Genomic DNA, 18,075 nt, shown 5'->3' with positions numbered 1-18,075 from the left:
CTACGCGCGTAAGACAGCCCGATGCACGCTTATTCGCGGATCTTTGTTAATTAAAATCTCGGTAACTATCGCGAATCTAGCAAAATGGTATAGGACTTTTCACCTTAGTTTTATTCCTTCTACCTGTGTACGAGCGATGTTAAACCAATTCTGGGACACCCTGTATATATATAATTTTTATCGACGTTAGTTTGTGTGATAAAAACAAACATCGCGCAAAAGTTTTCATCGTCCGAAATAAATAACTCGTTGTTTCCGAGACAATACAGAAATGGTACACGTCATACACGTGGGACGGAATTTGTGATATCACCTCCGTAATTTTAACATGTCATCGTATTCTGTGACGCTTACACATGTTGGACAACGTATCCGCTTCGAACTTGTGTCAATATTTTACATATGAAAGGTGAACGGACGTGAGATTTCGCGATCCCCAAGTGAGCTTGCGCGAAACCGCGTCTTATCAGTGATGAAAGTCAGCCATTCGCAGTGGCAGGCGATATATAATGTCGAGAGAAAGAAAGTAGTACAGGCGTAAAATTAGGCGAGTGAAACGCGCGGCGAACGCAAACATATACCGATAAAAATCGAGTTGTTTCTCTTCGAGTTCGAATCGATCGTTATCAAAACGCGCGCGATTGAATCTCCGCGATAAAAATTTTCAAAGTTGTTTTTTTTTTAAATTACTGTTATCGCGCGCGCGCAATTACTTTTCTGATGTATCTTCAAAAGCGTACACAAGTGCGCGTACACGCGTACTTAAAGTTAATTTTATATCGAACAATCGTGATTTTTGTGCAACGGTTCGAGTTTTTCAAGATACTCGAACGCTCGGGTGAGCGATTTGAAATTTCTCAAATAACAAAGTTGCGAAACGTGTTGTTAAATTAAATCCGTGACGCGTTAACTAAATTTAACTTGAGGAATAAAATATTCAAAATATATATCGCTCGTACGTTTGATTTCATGTCACGTAAAAACAAATTGAAGATTAAGTATTAACTGTGGATGTTGTGCGTCCGATCGCGCGCTAAATTCATTAATGCATATATATATACATACATATACATGCATTATTTTATTGAAATCACTGAGTTGGGATATGCGGGTTTTAGTTAGCGCGAAATAATTCCGCGCTGTGCTCTTCTCGGTGTTGCTGCGCCCATTCTTCTTCCCCCACGCTCTGATGTTTAGAAGCAAATGTTGCGTGTTTTTACAAATATCACACCGTGTTTGTGGTATACCATGAATAATTTATTTTCGCAGGTAAAGAGTGTGTGTGTTCGATTGAAATCTCCTACGCGCAATACACACACGTACAGTGTCGCAAATGCGAATTCGCATTTGCAAAAGAGAATACTTAAAGCGGCGCGCGTTTTGCCGAATATCCGGATATTTCGGTGCGCAATCCGGAAGCACGATCGGTCATTCCGGAAAATACAAAAATACGTACGTGTGATAAAAAGCCTATCTCGCAAAGAGAAAATGTCGCGACTTATACTGTGTGTTGTTGTTGTGCGCGTTGCAATCACGCAGATTTAACAATACGCATCGACTATCGAATCTGTCACAAGAGTTGCGTCGAGAAGAAAAAAATAATAATTCGTTTCGCGTGTTGAAATACGATCGCGCGAATGGAATAAAGGCGAGATGTGTGCCTCGACACATGTGCGCTCGGTATTTTCTCAGACGTCTCACCCTAGCATGAAAACCATTACACGCTTGAGCCGCCGAGAGAAATAGTTTTTTTTCCGATGCGAAAATAAGAAGCGATGATGCACCGGCGAGGCTTCCGCTCGGTATCTAATAGTACCGATACACTTTAAGGCTGTGTGTTGCGAAAAAAAAAAAAAACAAACAACACAAAACATGTTTGTCTCTTCTGCGTGTGTGTACAGAATGTTCTGTAATTTTCACAACGCGCTGAATTGTCAAATCCAGATCAAGTCAAGTTGTACACTCTCCGTTTAGGAGTATGTACACCACAATTATGTAACACACGTTACACGATGCTGTCAAGTTTTGCATGTTTGTGAAAAATTATTCGAATATACGCGTTTTCAATAATATAACAAAATTTTGTAGAAATATTCTCGCGCGTGCAAAAAATATTTACTATATGCATAAATACAAATAAATGCTACAATAAAATGTAAAATGCAAAAATTTTTGAGATTGAACAATTTTTCCGCCGACTGAAAAAAATGCGCGTCAGCATTCATTAATTCTCTTTACGCAAAAGTTACGCAATTGTTCAAACGTTATTTATTTTTGGGAGGGGGGAAAGGGGAGGGGGAGGGGCACAAAGTAATATTTAGCGTGAATTCAAAAAAACGTATCGAGTCAATAATTAAACGAGAAAACATTGGCGAATTTTAACGCATCGCGCGAAGATATCGCGCGAGTGCAATAATTCGCACGAGAGTAAGCGAAAAACTCTCGAAAATTGCAAACAAATTTAATCTTTTGGCATATTATTAGCGCGAGATGTAACTTGAGATGTGTAATTTGCGCACGATTGAACCTGGTGGGATTCGTCAACCTGTCGGTTTTCCGTCGTCAATTGGGCTTCGGTTAAATCAGTCTATTGCTAACTGTGCAATTATTTGCCACGCGAGTAAAAAACGTCAAGCTCGAGTCAGACGGCGGCGGCGGCAGCGGATATCCCGAAAAGTCAAATCAAACTCACCTTGTTCGTATCTAATCCTGCCGTCGCAGATGACTCCTCTTTCCTACCTCGTCAGCGAACGGCACAAAAAAATCACAGTTCACGAGAAAAGTAATGCACGACGGACAACGGCGACGGCGGAACGTAACCGTTGCGCGACGACGATCATTCGCGGCAAGGAATTATATATCTCTCGAGGTCTCGCTGCGTCAGTCACTTCCGGAATTCTCTCTCGAGCTCTCTCACTTATATCTCCCGGAATTTTAAGTCGGAAGAAGATGTATCCGCGATGACGGCAACAAAAACGACGACACGACGGGGACAATCCTCGAGCCAAGTACACTCACACGTTTTCGCGTTGCGCATGTGTACACATGTGCAATGTGTGTATGTGGGTGTGTATATATATACCTACGTGTATCTTTGTATATGCATCACTCAATGAAATTCACACGTTTTTTCTCTCTCTCTCTCTCTATCTATCTATCTATCTCTATCTCTCTCTCTCTCTCTCTCTATCTATCTATCTCTATCTCTCTCTCTCTCTGTCACTCGTTTTCCTTCTTTCTTCATGTATCTTCACGACATCTTCTCCTCTGGTCGCGCGTCGGTCCTTCTTTCGAGCTACTCTCCACCTATTTGTCAGTGACACTCTTGTCTTCTCTCTTTTTTTTTCCCCCTCCCCTCTTTCGCCCTGTGTAACTAGGATAAAATAATATGTATTCGTTCCTCAGCGACGGTCCCCGAAACTGCGAGGTCACGCGGCGTTTGTCGAAAAGTTCTTCGCACGATCACCAGTACGATCGAGCGTCTGATCTCACTCAGGTCACCCCCGTATCATCTGTCTGTCTCGTTGATTTTTTTCCCTGTGGTTCTATCGCTCTTTCTCTCTCTTTCTCTCTCTCTCTCTCTCTCTCTATCTCTCTCTCTCTCTATCTCTCTCTCTCTTTCTCTTTGTCTACCTTTCTTCACGAGACCCCGTTGCACGCCCCCGCGACGACCCCTTATGCTTCACTCGGTGTATCACCGCGTTTTGTCTAAAAACTAAACGAATAGTATGTTCTCGCGCGATGCACACACGGCTAATCTTTCTACACTCGCACTCAGCCTATCCCGTGTAGTGTATATATGTGTGTGTGTGTGTGTGTGCGCGCTAACCCCGAGTCACATTTTAAGGTACGACGACGCACGGGTGACGGTGCGACCGTGGGGTTACACTCTCTACCTCTCACGCTGGCGTCTCCCTCTTGCGCTCTGGTCGACGGCGACTCAATCCCTACCCGTTCGCATCATCCCCACTGAACATGCTCGCCCTTGACGCGGCACTCCCCACTAAGCAGGAACGTCGCGTGGGCGAAAAGGTTTCAACTCCAATTATGTATATACGTGTGTGTGTGTGTGTGTGTGTGTATTATTATTATATTTTTTATGTATATGGAAAATGTGTGAACACACATAATTTTGTACATTATGTCTAAGTTATCGCGTGTATAATTTTATCAGTTAAAGTGATATTTAATGACGCTCGTGTGTGGGATCGCAAAGTTTTTCGCCGCAAATAAAAGTTTTAACGAATAATATATTTTTAACACAACAAAAATAATGTAATTTTGTGTTCTGTTAAAAATACATTATTTTTAACGCAACAGAAAAAAAAATGTGAGACGAGAAATTTCGACGAGGCAAGAAATCGCAATTAATTTATTGTCAATTGCAAATATATGTATATTGTTTCTCACAGCACAGTGTTAATTTACATTTACGTAGGAGGGATATAAATAATTTCATTTCGCAATCCCGCTATTCCGCGAAGATGAAACTGCGTCCGTTAGACACCCCCCTGGCAACTTTCTATATTTAAGCGCACGGTTCAGCCTTGCTATAACCGCTGGGGCTCTTCCGCCGATCGTGACGTTCCTAGCCTTATTCCACCCCGTTCCGACAATTGCAGTGGCGGAATTCCGCGAAAATTCGCCAGAAGTTTTTCACACACAGCGATACAACGCATATCTCTGCTCAAATTGTGTTGCTCGTTTAAACTCGATAAATTAGTTAGTTTGCGAACGAGAGGGAACAATGTTATGTTTTCTTAAAATTTATTACACAAGGGAGAAAGAGAAATAACTCATGAATTTTATAATACCTTCGCGTTCTACGCGCGAAGCGAATGTATATTTCGCATTTATGAAATATGAACTCGTGCACAATTTCAATCTATAAAACACAATGCAATATTTACGATGCTTATATTGCATCTGTGTGCGACACGTAAATTTCACGAAAAGTGATAATTCGATTCGCATTATCTCTTTTCTGTGTCATCACAGAACTGTTACATTTGAATTTGCGAATCAAACAGAAAGAATCAGCAACAAAATAGATATTGCAAGATATATAAGAGCAGCCGTGAACAATTTTTATCGGCGCTTTTCAAAGATCATAAAAAGATCAGAAAGAACGTCATACGTATTCCCTCTGGTTGGAATGTGCAATTTTTCGCAACTCTCTCTCTCTCTTACGCCGATGTTTCTCTCTTTTTGGACGGTCAGCGATAATGTCGACATTGTCGTACGTCACTGACTCTCCGCCACCCTCTACCAAAGAATTACACATCCTTTCTCCTTCACTCCCCTCCGTCTCCCCACCCTTTTCGCCCGTTCCCGCCGTGCAATCTCCCCTAGTCCCGTCGTGACTCCGAATCCTCTCCCCACTCGGAGGGGAGAGGGATGATATGTGCGAGCTCAATGGTAGCCGCAGACCACTTATGGTATCTAAATGCCCGATGTGCCTAGAGCGACACAGGGGTCTGATAGGTGAATGGACACAGAACTTGTCTCTATTCTGCGGCCAAGCGCCACACCACTAAATCATGCATATCGAAACTGTTGCGGGGGCGGTTGTCACGTGACGCGCGTGTAGCACGGGCTACCGCTACAAAATCAAGGAGATCCATAGATTCCGGTGCATGTACACTATGGCTGTTACAGAGAGAAGAGGACGAGCGATTCAAATTAAGTCCGGTTGCTCTATATCGTCGTTCATATTTCCACGTTATATAGTTACATGTGCGATTACTGTATTTATAGTCTAACTATATAGACTATATAGATCGAGAAAAAGGGGGAGAGGAATAAATTTAGATAAAAATCGAGAGAGAGCTAACGATATCACCTATCCGCTTCTTTTTTCTCTCTCTCTCTCTCTCTCTCTCTTTCTTTACGCAATTGATTCCCATAAAACTTCAGTTTTACATAATTACGTTTGGTTTCCTCACTGACTTTCCGTTTTCCTTTCTGTTTTTGTTTCTTCTCTAAACGGCATTTCTAACTTTAGTCACAACTATAACCGCGATATATTTATGGAAACGACGACCCTGCAGATATTATCGAATACTAGAAGTAGAAGAGAAAGAGAGAGAGAGAGAGAAACTAAGCTTTTCCCGGAAAACCACTTCTAAACACATAGCGATGCCTTACGACCTCGATGAAAAGACGATATATCGCTCGAACCTGTACGATTCGCGGAAATCGCGTTGCGTGTGTATGTATGTGTGTGATCGTTGTCGCAAATTTGTAAAAAATAGAAAAAAAGGGGTTTACCCCTCTCGCGTTCCTAGACTGAGAGAGAGAGAGCTTTTACGAGCTGCTCCCCACTTAGGGGTTTGTTTCCCTATCCCGGCGACCGAGGGATTCTCCTATTGACGTACCAGACTCCCTCCGGCCACCCCGTCAACCCCTCGTTGATTCCCCTCGCGTGAACTATCCCCACCCTCTCCCGGTCGTGCTCTATAGCGCACTACCTATAGTATACTAGTCTGACGTAACGCGACGTTACGTCAGACCGCCCTCGCAAGCCGCTGCTGCTGCAACGGGTGGTCTCCGACACACACACGCATACACCCACATAACCGACACACACACATATATACGAAAAAACTATCGTTCTCGCCGCGACAGCGTTTCTTATCGCCGCAACGCGGTGCTTCTTTATAATCCCGACCTCTCCTTCGCGCGATGTCACCTTCGGGGATAATATGCGACACGTGGAAAAAAAAAAACGCGCGTAGCATTAAACGCGGACAAAAAAGAAATTATTTCTTATGTTATTAAAAGTGCTTCCGACACTTTCTTGTTATATCAATTATTCTAGAATTTCATTGTCTTACAATATATAAAATGTATACTATATATAGTTCACATCAAATCAGCTTGTGTTATCAAAATATGTACATAACGTCGTATAGATGCCGGTTTAGATGTACGTATGTGTTTCTATACTGTCATGGGCGCAGAATTTTTTTCAGGAAAGGGCGGAGCATTTTTTCCATTCCAAAAATTACGAATTTTACAGAAACGTTTTTATTGTACAGAGAGTTTGCAGGAATAGATGTATGATTTAATTTGTTAACCAGGAATTTCAAACTTGTTTCAAGATAAAAAACCACACTTTGTGAAAAAAAACTTGCCTCTTCAGGAAGGAGGTAAATGTCGGGTTTGCCCCCCTCCCTCTCCGGACGCCCATGTACACCGTATAAATTGTTTCACAAGCGATATACACGATTATACACGCAACAATACACAATTAACAAACATACTTTGAACCGTTATTGCACATTGTTAACTCTCTGAGAATAGAATATATTCTAAAATCGAGTAAAAAATATCATTTGATATCTGTCGCTATAACAAATAAAGAATTTCCAAAATTTATTTTCAGTGGCGCAAATTTTGAAATCTTCGACGGAAGTTTTCTGTAAATAAGCCAGTAATACAAAATTGATGTAAATACACATTTAAAAATATTTGCGATTGTCACTACTTGATCGAAGAAAACGCACATGACCGCGGAAACCGCGGTTTAAAAATTATGCGATTGTGAAATTTTGGAAGTGCGACGCCATCTAGCCACGAGCAAATGCAACTCATCGCACGTTGAGAGCACGTTTCTTGTAATTGTAGATGGCGCGCCACTAACGTTACTTGTCGTCGCGCTTTTGTGAACATAAAATTCACTGTGGTCCGTCTTTAATATCTTCTGCCAGAAAACGGGTTTAGGGTTGGTTTATAATTGCCCTAACCGTTAAACCCTGTTCTACATTGATCGCAAGCGCAAACGCAAGATATAGATCTCGTAGAATTGACCAATCACGCTGGTCAATTGGCTGATTTGATCAATACGATTAGTCAATTCTACCAGACCAGTTTCTTGCATTTGCGATCAATGGGTGCGTTCAGACAACTCAACGGTTGAGAGATCATCACTTACGATAGGACTATTCTTCAAAATCTGCTACGGTTCCAAAAGTATGATCCAATCAGAAGTGATTATCTCTCAACCGTTGTGCAACTGTTGAGTTGTCTGAACGCACCCAATGTAGAACAGACTTTTCGTTTCACGCATATGCGCGCATGTGTCTATAGGGCTGCGGTCCGTTTCATGCTTAATCGCGCATTTATCTGTAGTATATGTCACGTATACTATAGATAAATGTGCGCTTAAGCATGAAACGGACCGCAGCCTAGTACACGTCACGTATAGTATAGATAAATGCGCGCATATGCGTGAAACGGAACGCAGCTTAGAACGGGCTTTAAACGAATTCAATTTATTCAAAATAAAAGACACATATAAAGACGTTACAGTTCTTTGTGTCCTTCGCTGAAAAGTTTTAGTCGTAAGAGATGTTTATTTTTGCATTTTATTGTTAAACTAAAGTATGTTAAATTGTTTAAATATTTATTGCGATAAGTTTTTTAGTTTTAGTTTTTTGCTCAAGGAACATAAAATTTCAAGGTTATGGATAACTTTACGTGGGCCCGCCGACTCGAGTGTCCACCGACAGTGCTCAATACCGCAATAAAGAAAACGTTTGTTCTTTATCTTATTTGTTTTTTATATTCAGTTCACGTTCTTCCTGTTAATGTCTCTTATCTGTTGATGTTTCTCTCTCTCTCTCTCTGTCAATGTCATTTTTTTTCATTAGATTATGCAAAGGAGTACTTGAATTTTTATGGGAGGACATTTCTAATTCTGCATTTCCTGTGGAAGAAATACGTACAATCAAAAAGAACATTTTGCTGTACAAGCTGAGACATGGCATCAAGGATTCCACAATCACATCTGTGAAAGACTTGAATCGATTAAGATCCAAAAGTAGTGTACTAAAACAACAGATAGCTACAATGGAACAGGAATACGAAGAACAGGATTATGTTGTCAGAGAAAAGAGTAAAATACAAGTTTCAAATTAATTCAACAAGTATTTTGTTGCAACTGTAAGCAATTCATAACATGAATTTTTTCAGTGCAAAGATTGAAGGACATAAAAAACAAATGTTCACAAGTCAGTATTAAAAATGATCTTCTGAAATTGAAATACAAAGAACTCAACAAGGAATGGAAAGATTATAAAAACATAAGGCAAGTGTGTTCGCATTTAATGCCGAATACTTGTAAAGACATGGATCAACAAAAATTGAGGGAAAATCTGGATGTTACAGCAAGCTTGCGTTCAACTGGTGATAAAAAACAAGTTAATATTTTATATACATACAATATTTTTGTATAAAATAATTTAATTAACATTATTTTTCTCTTTCTGCATAATAGTATTAACGTGAAAAATAATACAATAACATTTTAGTATATTATTTCTACAAAATGTGTGTGTCCATATTATGAAATATTATATTTTATACTTTATATTTTATAATAATAGGTGTGGAGGAAGATATCAAGTTCTCTTGGTGATATCGACACGTACACATTGTGGACACATTTGTATCAAGCACTAACTCAAGACTTAGATACATTAATGAAACTGGATAATGGAAATACAAATGAAAATTGTAATAGCTTAAGTATAGTGGGCGAAAATATAGACATTGGTATTGCAAAAGCTTGTGGGCAATACATGTGTATGATGTTGAAACGAGCATCATATAATGCTAAAACTGATATAGACAAGCAACATTTAATTAAATACATAGAATTAATAGAGGTACGTACAGGATTGTTTTTTAAGGAAAAAACTTCAAGTTAAAAAAGACATAATTAACAAAGAATATATGAACAAAAAGTAATGCATATCTTTATATTGTAGTCGGCCTCTGATCAAGATGTGAGCACATGGCTGTCATTAACGTTGGAAGTAACAAAATTAGAAACCGAACAAGCATGTCTACAAAGTGAAATTCAAAAGTTGAAGGACGATATCCAGAACAATTCTTCGCTCAGTTGCGATATAGCTCAGTTAACAGCTAATATAAAGACGATCGATGCGCAAATAGTATGTTTTGTTGTTGTTGTTTTATTTTTTTTTATTTTTTTTTTTTTTTTGCTTGTTGTAGATACTAATTTTGAATGTTACAGGACAAATATGTCAAGAGTATTCAACAGTCGATAGCTGTTTTGACTTTGGCGGCATCGCTCATAAACAAGGTGAAGGAGAAGTTGCATCACGAGTTGCAGAAAATTGTTGCGTTGCTAGCCGAACCTTACGATGCAAATTGCATCAATAACGCGTTGGAGATTGAACTAGACATTTTTTACAACAATTTGGATCTCAATGCTTTGCGAAAAGTAATGTTGAAAGGAGATGCGAGACCGTATAGACACGCAATTTGCGGTATCAACAATGCCTCTATCGCCACAATAAATCCGCAATGTTCGAGGATCAAGCCTTATTTTCCGATGATACAGATGCCACTGTACTGTCTTATAGAATGTTTTAAGAATGTAATGGCCAATTTAATTTATACAAAGCAATGTTCTGTAGTAACAGAGGATGCAGAGCACACGGATAAATTAGTAGCGTTTTCACGAGAAAAATGTGATTACAATACCCTGGAGCTCTTGAATCTTTCTAAAATGGCTTGCGATCAGGCGCGCCAAGAGATCGAACGATACAACGCGATCTTACACGCTTGGACGAATCAAGACGTTCAAAAGGCAATGGCACTCAACGAAACAACCGTGGACGGTGTGTCTTTTAATGATTGGTTGAAACGTTACCATTTGTTATTATGTATGTTACAAAGTAGTAAATAATGATAAGTTATTTTATATTTTCGAAAATGTACGCGCGTAGTAGTTTTAGTATGTTACTTTTAGTATGTTATTTTTATATAAACAAAAATTATAAGAAAATTTATATAAAAATTGCAATAAAAAAAGGAAAGTTATAAAAAAGAATTCTGATTGCGACATAATATAAAATATCAGATTGTGTTTTCATGTGTATATACAGAAGGAACATAAGGATTTATATTAAAAATACATACGCACTCATATAGTAAATTGAACTTATATATTTCTTCACAAAAATACGTAATGTACATTATAATCGTGTATTTAGTAAATTTCAATTGCAATGTGTGTACGATGTACAAATTTTTTTTTTTCGATTTATTATAAGAGCACTTTTGGCAGAATTTTCAGTCACCCCTATCACTCGAAGTGCATGCTCACAAAATTTAATTTTCGGCATCTCACTTTGGCGAGCTACTTGCAACAAAATAACTTCAAGTTCTCGACCAAGTGAGAAAACAACAAATTTGTCGGATTATATTTTTCCATTTTGTTTTTTTTTTGTTTTTAAGATGTATTTGTCTTATACGTGGCTATTACTAGTTTGGCTGAGTTCAATAAAATTCATTTCCAATGATATTTGCGCACTTTCGCAATTTGCATGAACACTTTTGTATAGTACACGTTGCAAAAATACACTTATATAAATTATTGTAAATTATGATTGCAATAAAAAAAAAAGGTTTATTCAATTATTATTCAATTCAGAGTTTCGACGCTTATTTCGATCTTAATTTGTTATTATTTCTAGTCTTTACAATTTGCTTATATGTGTCAATCGTGTCAACTTTATATCTTCGTTTGATATTAACAAATGACACGTGTCTAAAAGATTTAGTCAATAAATACCCGAATTTTATTCTGTTTGTATTCACGAAGAAAGAAATTTGGATTATAACAAACTACATTCGTAAACAAGCTCTTCAATTATATATGTTATAATCTACATTGTTGCTCGATTTACAAAAGATCAGAAAGCGTTCAAAAAATCAAGGGCGAGCTAATTGCAAATCGGAACGCGCAAGAAATGTATCAAGAATACACGAAAATTTAAGACAATTGTTGATGCTTTCTTTTTCTTCTTATGTACGTAGCCGCAACTATAAAACTTCTCACCCGATGCGATGGTTGTGCGTGTAGATTTCACTCTCTTATACATACATGCACACGTGTGTGTGTGTGTGTGTGTGTGTGTGTGTGTATGTGTGTGTGAATTTATATATATAAATATTGTGGCATTATACTCCTGAATTGAATTAATTTTTTTGGTTTTTTTTTGTTTTTTTTTTTTTATCCCGATACGGCGCAGAGTGCGACCGTCACACCTCGAGCTATTCACTTTAATGTGATATACAAAACTAACTTATCTATGTATGTACAAAGACGCTTTGTATATAATTTACGTGTGAAGCAAGCGAGATGCATTTGTCGTTCCGACTCTTTCATTATTGTTTTCACTTCATCAATTTTAATTAAAAGCACCCTTTGCGATAAAATTAATTAATTTAAATTACATAAAACTTATATAAATCAATTATACGGAGAAAACGCGTTGCTTTCTCCTTCCGTCTTCTTACATATATATATATATTATCTACACTACCGTACTTATAAGTTCAGCTGAAAAAAAAACGTTTTAAAGAGATTCTCTCGCTGTTCAGTTCGTCCAAGAGCCGAATAATCGCGAACAAAAGATCCCGTATGCTTCGCGCGTTTAAACATGCGTTAAATAACAACCGAGACAGCGAGTGATCCGCGACGAACATCGGACATCCGCGATCGAAGACATTGCGACACCTAGAAATCGGCGTGGCAGTTGGAGCTGCGTGTGAGAAACAAAAAAAAAAAAAAAAAATAGAAGATGGTCGAATTCCTCTCGCAAGTCGACGTACACGATCACAGAGGTGTCGGTTACTGGCATTGTCGAACCGATAATTTTTTTTTTTTTTTTTTTTTTTTGAGCTTTAAGTATATTGAGCAAAGGCACACCTGTGTCTATATCTCAAGACACGTTGACGCAATCACATCCCAGTTATTCCTACGGTTATTGACATTTAAAATCTTGACCAAATTGGAGATTTCTTTCTTGAACGACTTGGGCAAATTGAACTTGTGTGTATGTGTGTGTGTGATTCGATGTGGTTTGTTGTTACAAGCCGTTTTAAATTTACACATAGATATGATTTCTTCATTATGTATGTATAAAACGTTTAAAACTTGCAAAAATACAGCTTTAATAAGTTTTTTCTAATATAAACTTTCAGAGAGCAAAACGTTGATAAACTTTGCTAAAACAGTGATCGAGATTTAATGTTGCAAATAAAACTAAAAACGCTTGGTTAGCTACCGTGACTTTTTTTGAATGTACTATACGCCTGCGTACTAAACCGATCTATGCGACTCGAATCTTCTAGATTGAGATTACATAATTTGAAAATCTTGCGAGGTCCGTTCGCAATTCGATCAAGATCAACGAGGTTAACGCGGCCGGAAATATATCTCGCAAACGAAAAGATCTCGCGATTAATTACATAATCGTAAAGCGCCGAAAAACTATTGTGGCTGCATTCCGATATTCACTGACAGTACGAAAAATCTGTATTTCACGTCACATGTGTAGGCACTGTAGATTTTCAGTACTGGCAGTGAATATTAGAACGCTTGTTCAGATTTACTGTTATTTCCACATCTTCTTAATTTCTTTAAATTTAACGCGCTGGCGAATGACCGGCACGACGAATTTTCATTGAAAGTCTACTGAGTTTATTTTCTATTATTAGTCAGCAAATATGTGTGTGTGTGTGTGTGTTTAATCTTTTCGGTAAAGTTAATTTTCAGCAAAAAAACATTTTTCAAAACAAAGAAAAGATCCGAAAATATCCAAATATTTTTAATTACATTTTTTGTTTTAATATTGTGAAAACAAGTAGGAAATATTGTTGCAACGATTCAATTGAGAAATATCTATCTAGGATTATTAGAGAAGAGACAATTTCTATTATTTATTCCGCGCAGAAAATTCTCAGCGAACGATGTGCATTTATCGCGAATATCTGTACAAAGATTACAATGACTGACAACAATTTCCAAACGCAAAACAATTCTCTTTCTTTCGCGTGATCTACGTAAACAGAGATTCTCCTTGTTTGTGCTAAAAGAAATCGTTACATTGTGCGGTCAGACTTCCAAAACTCGCAGAATTGTTTTTGTCTCACCGGGTTTTACGCTTCGCGACCCAATTCCCTCCTTCAACTCAAAACAAATTGCTCGCTTTTTTCTTTTTCTTTTTTTTTTTTTTACGTAGGAACACCAGGACACGATCTCTGTCTCAGTGTCCTTCCGCGTCATTCGCCGATCACACGCGACTGCTCAGCTCTAACAACAACTTTGTGAGTCGAAGTTAACGAGAGCTAACGAGAGCTAGCTGGGCAGTTGTCGCGCACGTAGAACATCCACGTATTATACTGTGTGCCACAGAGACGAAAGACTTAAATTTTTATACAAATTTTTATACAAATGTTCCGCATTTGTTTTTTATGTGGATGCGTTGATTGACGTTGGGAGCTTTCTTCGTTCTTTGAATGACAGAAAATAATGAACGACAGATCAAAAATAGAATAACGGAGAGAAGAGAACAAACGAACCATGAAAGAAGAAAGCTCGCTGATTTTTTTTTTTTTTTTTCGGCGATTACGCGGTAAGAAGAAACACGACGTCGCAGCAAAAGGTCGACTAGGCTAAGGCGCTCAGCTCGAAGGTCACTCAAGGTTTGCCGAAAACGTCTTTCGGAGATTGAGCTCTGTCGCTAGGCTTTCGCCTTTCACGTAATAATCCGCGGCATCCCTTCTTCTCGGTGAAAAACCATTTGCGACAGCACCGTTCGCGACGTTATTAACGCTACCATTCGCGTGCTTGCGCTTCGACTGGTCGTCATTCCCGTTGACGACGCCGTTCGTCACCACAGCGTCGCCATGCGGTTTCCTGGGTTTTCTGTCTTGATAACTCTGTTGGTAGAACTCCTTGAACAAAAAGAAGAACATCACGGCGTGCAAACCGATCCACCAGACGAACGCCTTCGGATAGTTGCACTCGATGAAGAGTAACTGGAACGCATGGATCATGATGGCGATGAACTGCAGCATCTGGAAGGCGGTGAGATATTTCTTCCACCAGAGATACGGCTGCACCTTTGGACCCATCGCCGCCAAAAGATAATACGTGTACATCACGATGTGAACAAAGGTGTTCAGTAAACCGAAGAAGGTCGAGTGGCCACCTTAAAGAATCATCAAAGATCTAATAACTTTTTTAATTCTAATTCTGTAAACGTTTTGTTTTTAGGTATCCCAAAACATTTATGTCTGATGCGATTTTTTATTAGTTAAAACGTTAGAAAAAACTAAAATTTTTATAAGGCTTTATTGAAGATTCTATATATTGAGGAAATAATATTAGTTTTGACGTGTATTTTTATTTTGTAGAAAATCTTTCACTGTTTTTATTTTTTCGAAAATCTTCCACTAAATAAGTTAATAAGATTTTCTCATTTTCAAGAATTGCTCGATATTAATGTTTGGGGTTTACAAAATTAGGGTTAATTATAAACCACAACTGCTCGGAATAATAATTATAATTTCTTATAAACGTCACGTAAATGTTATAAAAAATTTTTAAGTAATTAATCTCTTAACGAGAAATATAAATTCGTGATCGCTCGGGAGTGTTCTTTTAAGAAACTTCGCAGCGCCGCGTTTCTCACGCGTTGCACGACTTGTTTACACACGGTTTTAAAGTTAACACTATCGATAAACAAAACATCGCCGATAACATTGACACAAAACGATTTTGCAAAATCATTGAAATTTATTTGCAACGTATGAACACGTAACTAATTGCATAACGGAAGTTTTACTCACCAGGTGTGAATTTGACACCGAACCAGACCGACATTGGCATACATCCGTGATGGATCACATGCAGCGTAGACACGTGATTGTTCTTTTTCCTCAGTACAAAGAAGACCTGAAAAAAAAGAGCGCTTAGTCAGCTCAATGAGATGCAATCGAATATCGGGGTATCAGCTCGTTGTTTACATACCGTGTCCATAAATTCAGTAAATTTCGAGAAGTAATACCACCAGCTTGCGTGGACCATCTGCGTTTTAAAACATCGATTAGAAAGAAACATCTTAATTGCGTATTTTTTCTGATAAAAAAAAAAAAAATTGATATTTTTAGAAAATTTAAAAACAACTCCTTTTTGACTTTACTGCGAGCAAATCTTATGTCAAACGTCTCTTTTCTTCCGCGATTATCGAAGATCAGAATTTCTCCTGTTTTTAAATTCACCATGTCTCATCAGAGAGATACTTTCACAAAACTGTATGAAATAAATTCAAAATTTTAAGTAAAAAAGTGAAAAAAAATTCAAAATTGAAAGCAAAAAACTTTTGAATTCACTTAGAAAGTAGATAGAGAAGTGCGCGTTGTTTACCAACAACAAAACACCAAAAACAAAACAAAAAACCAAAACAAGAAACAGAACAAGGTTTTTTCAAACAACTCACAAAAAAAAAAAGAGAAACGGAACAAAAATTTCTTCAAACGATATACAAACACATAATCGTAATTTTATATTAAAATAGTGAAATAAATAAGAAAAAAAGAAACACATTCATTAGAACGTTGAAATATACTCGGATGTGTCCAAAATCTTCACGCGAAAACATCAGTATATTATGTCACAGTAGATGTGTGCTCAAGTCAGAAAACAAAATTTTAAAAACACAAACTGTCGTTACCGTCAAAGTGCGTCTTGCAATGTGTGTGCATGCAGTGATTAACAATTAATTAGTAATGTGCACATTTATGACAGACATTTTGTAATATCACATTTTTTAGTACGCTCGTTTGTACAAGATAAAGTGTTTTTTTTTTTTTTTTACTACATGCACGTTAAATAATGTCAATTACACAGGCTGATTTTACTACATGGTCAGGTTAAACATCTTTCTAGCTTTGTTAATAATGCATATATATTTTGCGTGTACGTGTGTGCAGATATACAGAAATCGAACCGCGTGCGTTGTTTTATTGCGTAAATTTTCAGAGTCGATTTTTCGATCGAAATAACAATATCGCTTCTCGAATCCGTTGCTCGCAACCGAGAGAAGACGAAGAAAATCTCGATCAAAATTGATTCTGAAAAATTACAGCTACTCTGTTTGCATACAAAAGATAGGATTGTTAAAACATCACCCACCCTTAATACATCGGGTCTATTGCTGTAGTCTACAGGTTGACATCTTAGAGAATAATCTCCGGTCAGCCATCCGGACATTCCTATCTGCAACCACATTCGTCCAGAGGCCATTCGCCGATCAATAAAGAAAGTACAGTAAACAATGAAAGAATAAAGGCGGAATACATACTACTCTACAAACTACAACCACAATATATTGCATAAGCCTAATATCTGCTTACTCTCTTCTCTCTACGTCTCAATTTTTACTATACGCGCTCATCGAAATGTACGCGTTGAACGATGTCGCGCGTCCTCAGTGAAAACGAAAGTGAACTTTTTTATAAGTGTTAGAAAAAAATTGAATTCCGAAGAAATAAATTCGCGGAAATTCAGCGAATATCAAAACCAGAGAAAAGAAAGCATATGAGAAGCTTCTTCTACGTGCTTCCGCATTTTCACCCTTTGCAGCAAGCTCCTTCTCCAAAAGGATCTCTGCTTTTTTTTTTTTTTACGCAATGGGATCCGGACCTCGTGTCAGCAAACGATCCTCATTTCGATGATAATCTGTATCTGTCGAGATTTTATTTACAGACATAAATAAATGTGAAACAATTTTTTTCATCGATTTAGTTTCTGTAAGAATTATTGTTGTCTCATTGAAAAATTCAATTTGGAGTCGTGTTTTGTTCAGGAGTCCAGCTGGATAGTAGACGCGTTGATCAGGCACTTACCCTTATCGCGGAGGGGCTGTTGGAATAGTCCACCGGTTGGCAGCGGATACTATACTCGTTCCACCATCCGCCCATGAGGCACTGCGTTGCGAAAGAAACGTACAATCCTGCTTTCTTATGTCTCTGTCATTGGTACATTATCGACCGGAACTCGAAACTCGAAATTGATCTTCGCGCAGGATATACATCTCCGTTGCTTAATTTGTTTGTTTGTTTTTTTTTTTTTTTTTTTTTTTTTTTTTTTTTTTTTATTTTATCAGTGTCAGGTTTTAAATGTCCAAAATTGCGTACAGCTTTAACGTATTTAACAACAAATTTAGTTGTTCCTTCTTACTTACGAAA

General features: G+C 37.9%; 3 protein-coding genes across 11 annotated transcripts in view; 1 reads left to right on the top strand and 2 right to left on the bottom strand.

Annotated features, from left to right (window-relative positions):
• Nucleotides 1-3,875, bottom strand: part of LOC109855346 (cationic amino acid transporter 2) — a 53,727-nt gene extending 49,852 nt beyond the window's left edge. For both annotated transcript variants that reach the window (XR_002250281.1, XM_020429515.1), the window contains exon 1: nucleotides 2,693-3,875. The gene's annotated coding sequence lies outside the window, so the exon portion shown is untranslated. The remainder of the gene's footprint in view (nucleotides 1-2,692) is intronic.
• Nucleotides 3,876-8,254: 4,379 nt separating this feature from the next.
• On the top strand, nucleotides 8,255-10,825 carry LOC109855335. 4 transcript variants are annotated; one of them, XM_020429485.1, is made up of 7 exons: nucleotides 8,255-8,345; nucleotides 8,429-8,538; nucleotides 8,655-8,899; nucleotides 8,977-9,203; nucleotides 9,390-9,671; nucleotides 9,774-9,959; nucleotides 10,043-10,824. In XM_020429485.1, exons 2-7 carry the CDS (start codon nucleotides 8,468-8,470, stop codon nucleotides 10,718-10,720), a joined length of 1,689 nt encoding a protein of 562 aa, XP_020285074.1. In that variant the 5' UTR covers nucleotides 8,255-8,345; nucleotides 8,429-8,467; the 3' UTR covers nucleotides 10,721-10,824. The 4 variants fall into 4 exon arrangements, with proteins under 4 accessions (XP_020285074.1, XP_020285075.1, XP_020285077.1 ...); XM_020429486.1 differs by having other exon boundaries at nucleotides 8,262-8,345; nucleotides 8,421-8,538; nucleotides 10,043-10,825; XM_020429488.1 differs by having other exon boundaries at nucleotides 8,269-8,345; nucleotides 8,465-8,538; nucleotides 10,043-10,825.
• A 1,177-nt stretch (nucleotides 10,826-12,002) lies between these two features.
• Nucleotides 12,003-18,075, bottom strand: part of LOC109855314 (elongation of very long chain fatty acids protein AAEL008004-like) — a 34,921-nt gene continuing 28,848 nt past the window's right edge. For 4 of the 5 annotated variants that reach the window (XM_020429444.1, XM_020429446.1, XM_020429442.1 and 1 more), the window contains exons 4-7: nucleotides 17,021-17,104; nucleotides 15,857-15,913; nucleotides 15,676-15,781; nucleotides 12,003-15,035 (exon numbers count right to left, since the gene is read on the bottom strand). In XM_020429444.1, coding sequence (XP_020285033.1) covers nucleotides 14,518-15,035; nucleotides 15,676-15,781; nucleotides 15,857-15,913; nucleotides 17,021-17,104 — 765 coding nt within the window. In that variant the 3' untranslated portion in view covers nucleotides 12,003-14,517. Of the gene's footprint in view, nucleotides 15,036-15,675; nucleotides 15,782-15,856; nucleotides 15,914-17,020; nucleotides 17,105-17,733; nucleotides 17,815-18,075 lie in introns of all 5 variants that reach the window. The other variant, XM_020429447.1, reaches the window with a different exon arrangement.

The sequence above is a fragment of the Pseudomyrmex gracilis genome, unplaced genomic scaffold (assembly GCF_002006095.1).
Source record: "Pseudomyrmex gracilis isolate BER0280 unplaced genomic scaffold, ASM200609v1 scaffold_87, whole genome shotgun sequence".
NCBI classification, from domain to species: domain Eukaryota; kingdom Metazoa; phylum Arthropoda; class Insecta; order Hymenoptera; family Formicidae; genus Pseudomyrmex; species Pseudomyrmex gracilis.
Note: the sequence above shows the minus strand (reverse complement) of the source record. Positions and strands in the feature narration are given on the sequence as shown.

What these genes read in the sequence shown, in the direction of transcription:
- LOC109855335 (XM_020429486.1), top strand. Translation starts at nt 8,468, where the DNA reads ATGGATAACTTTACGTGGGCCCGCCGACTCGAGTGTCCACCGACAGTG. An exon ending in AATACCGCAATAAAGAAAAC is followed by an intron (nt 8,539 to 8,654) that starts GTTTGTTCTTTA and finishes TTTTTTCATTAG; the next exon opens with ATTATGCAAAGGAGTACTTG. An exon ending in AGACGATCGATGCGCAAATA is followed by an intron (nt 9,960 to 10,042) that starts GTATGTTTTGTT and finishes TGAATGTTACAG; the next exon opens with GACAAATATGTCAAGAGTAT.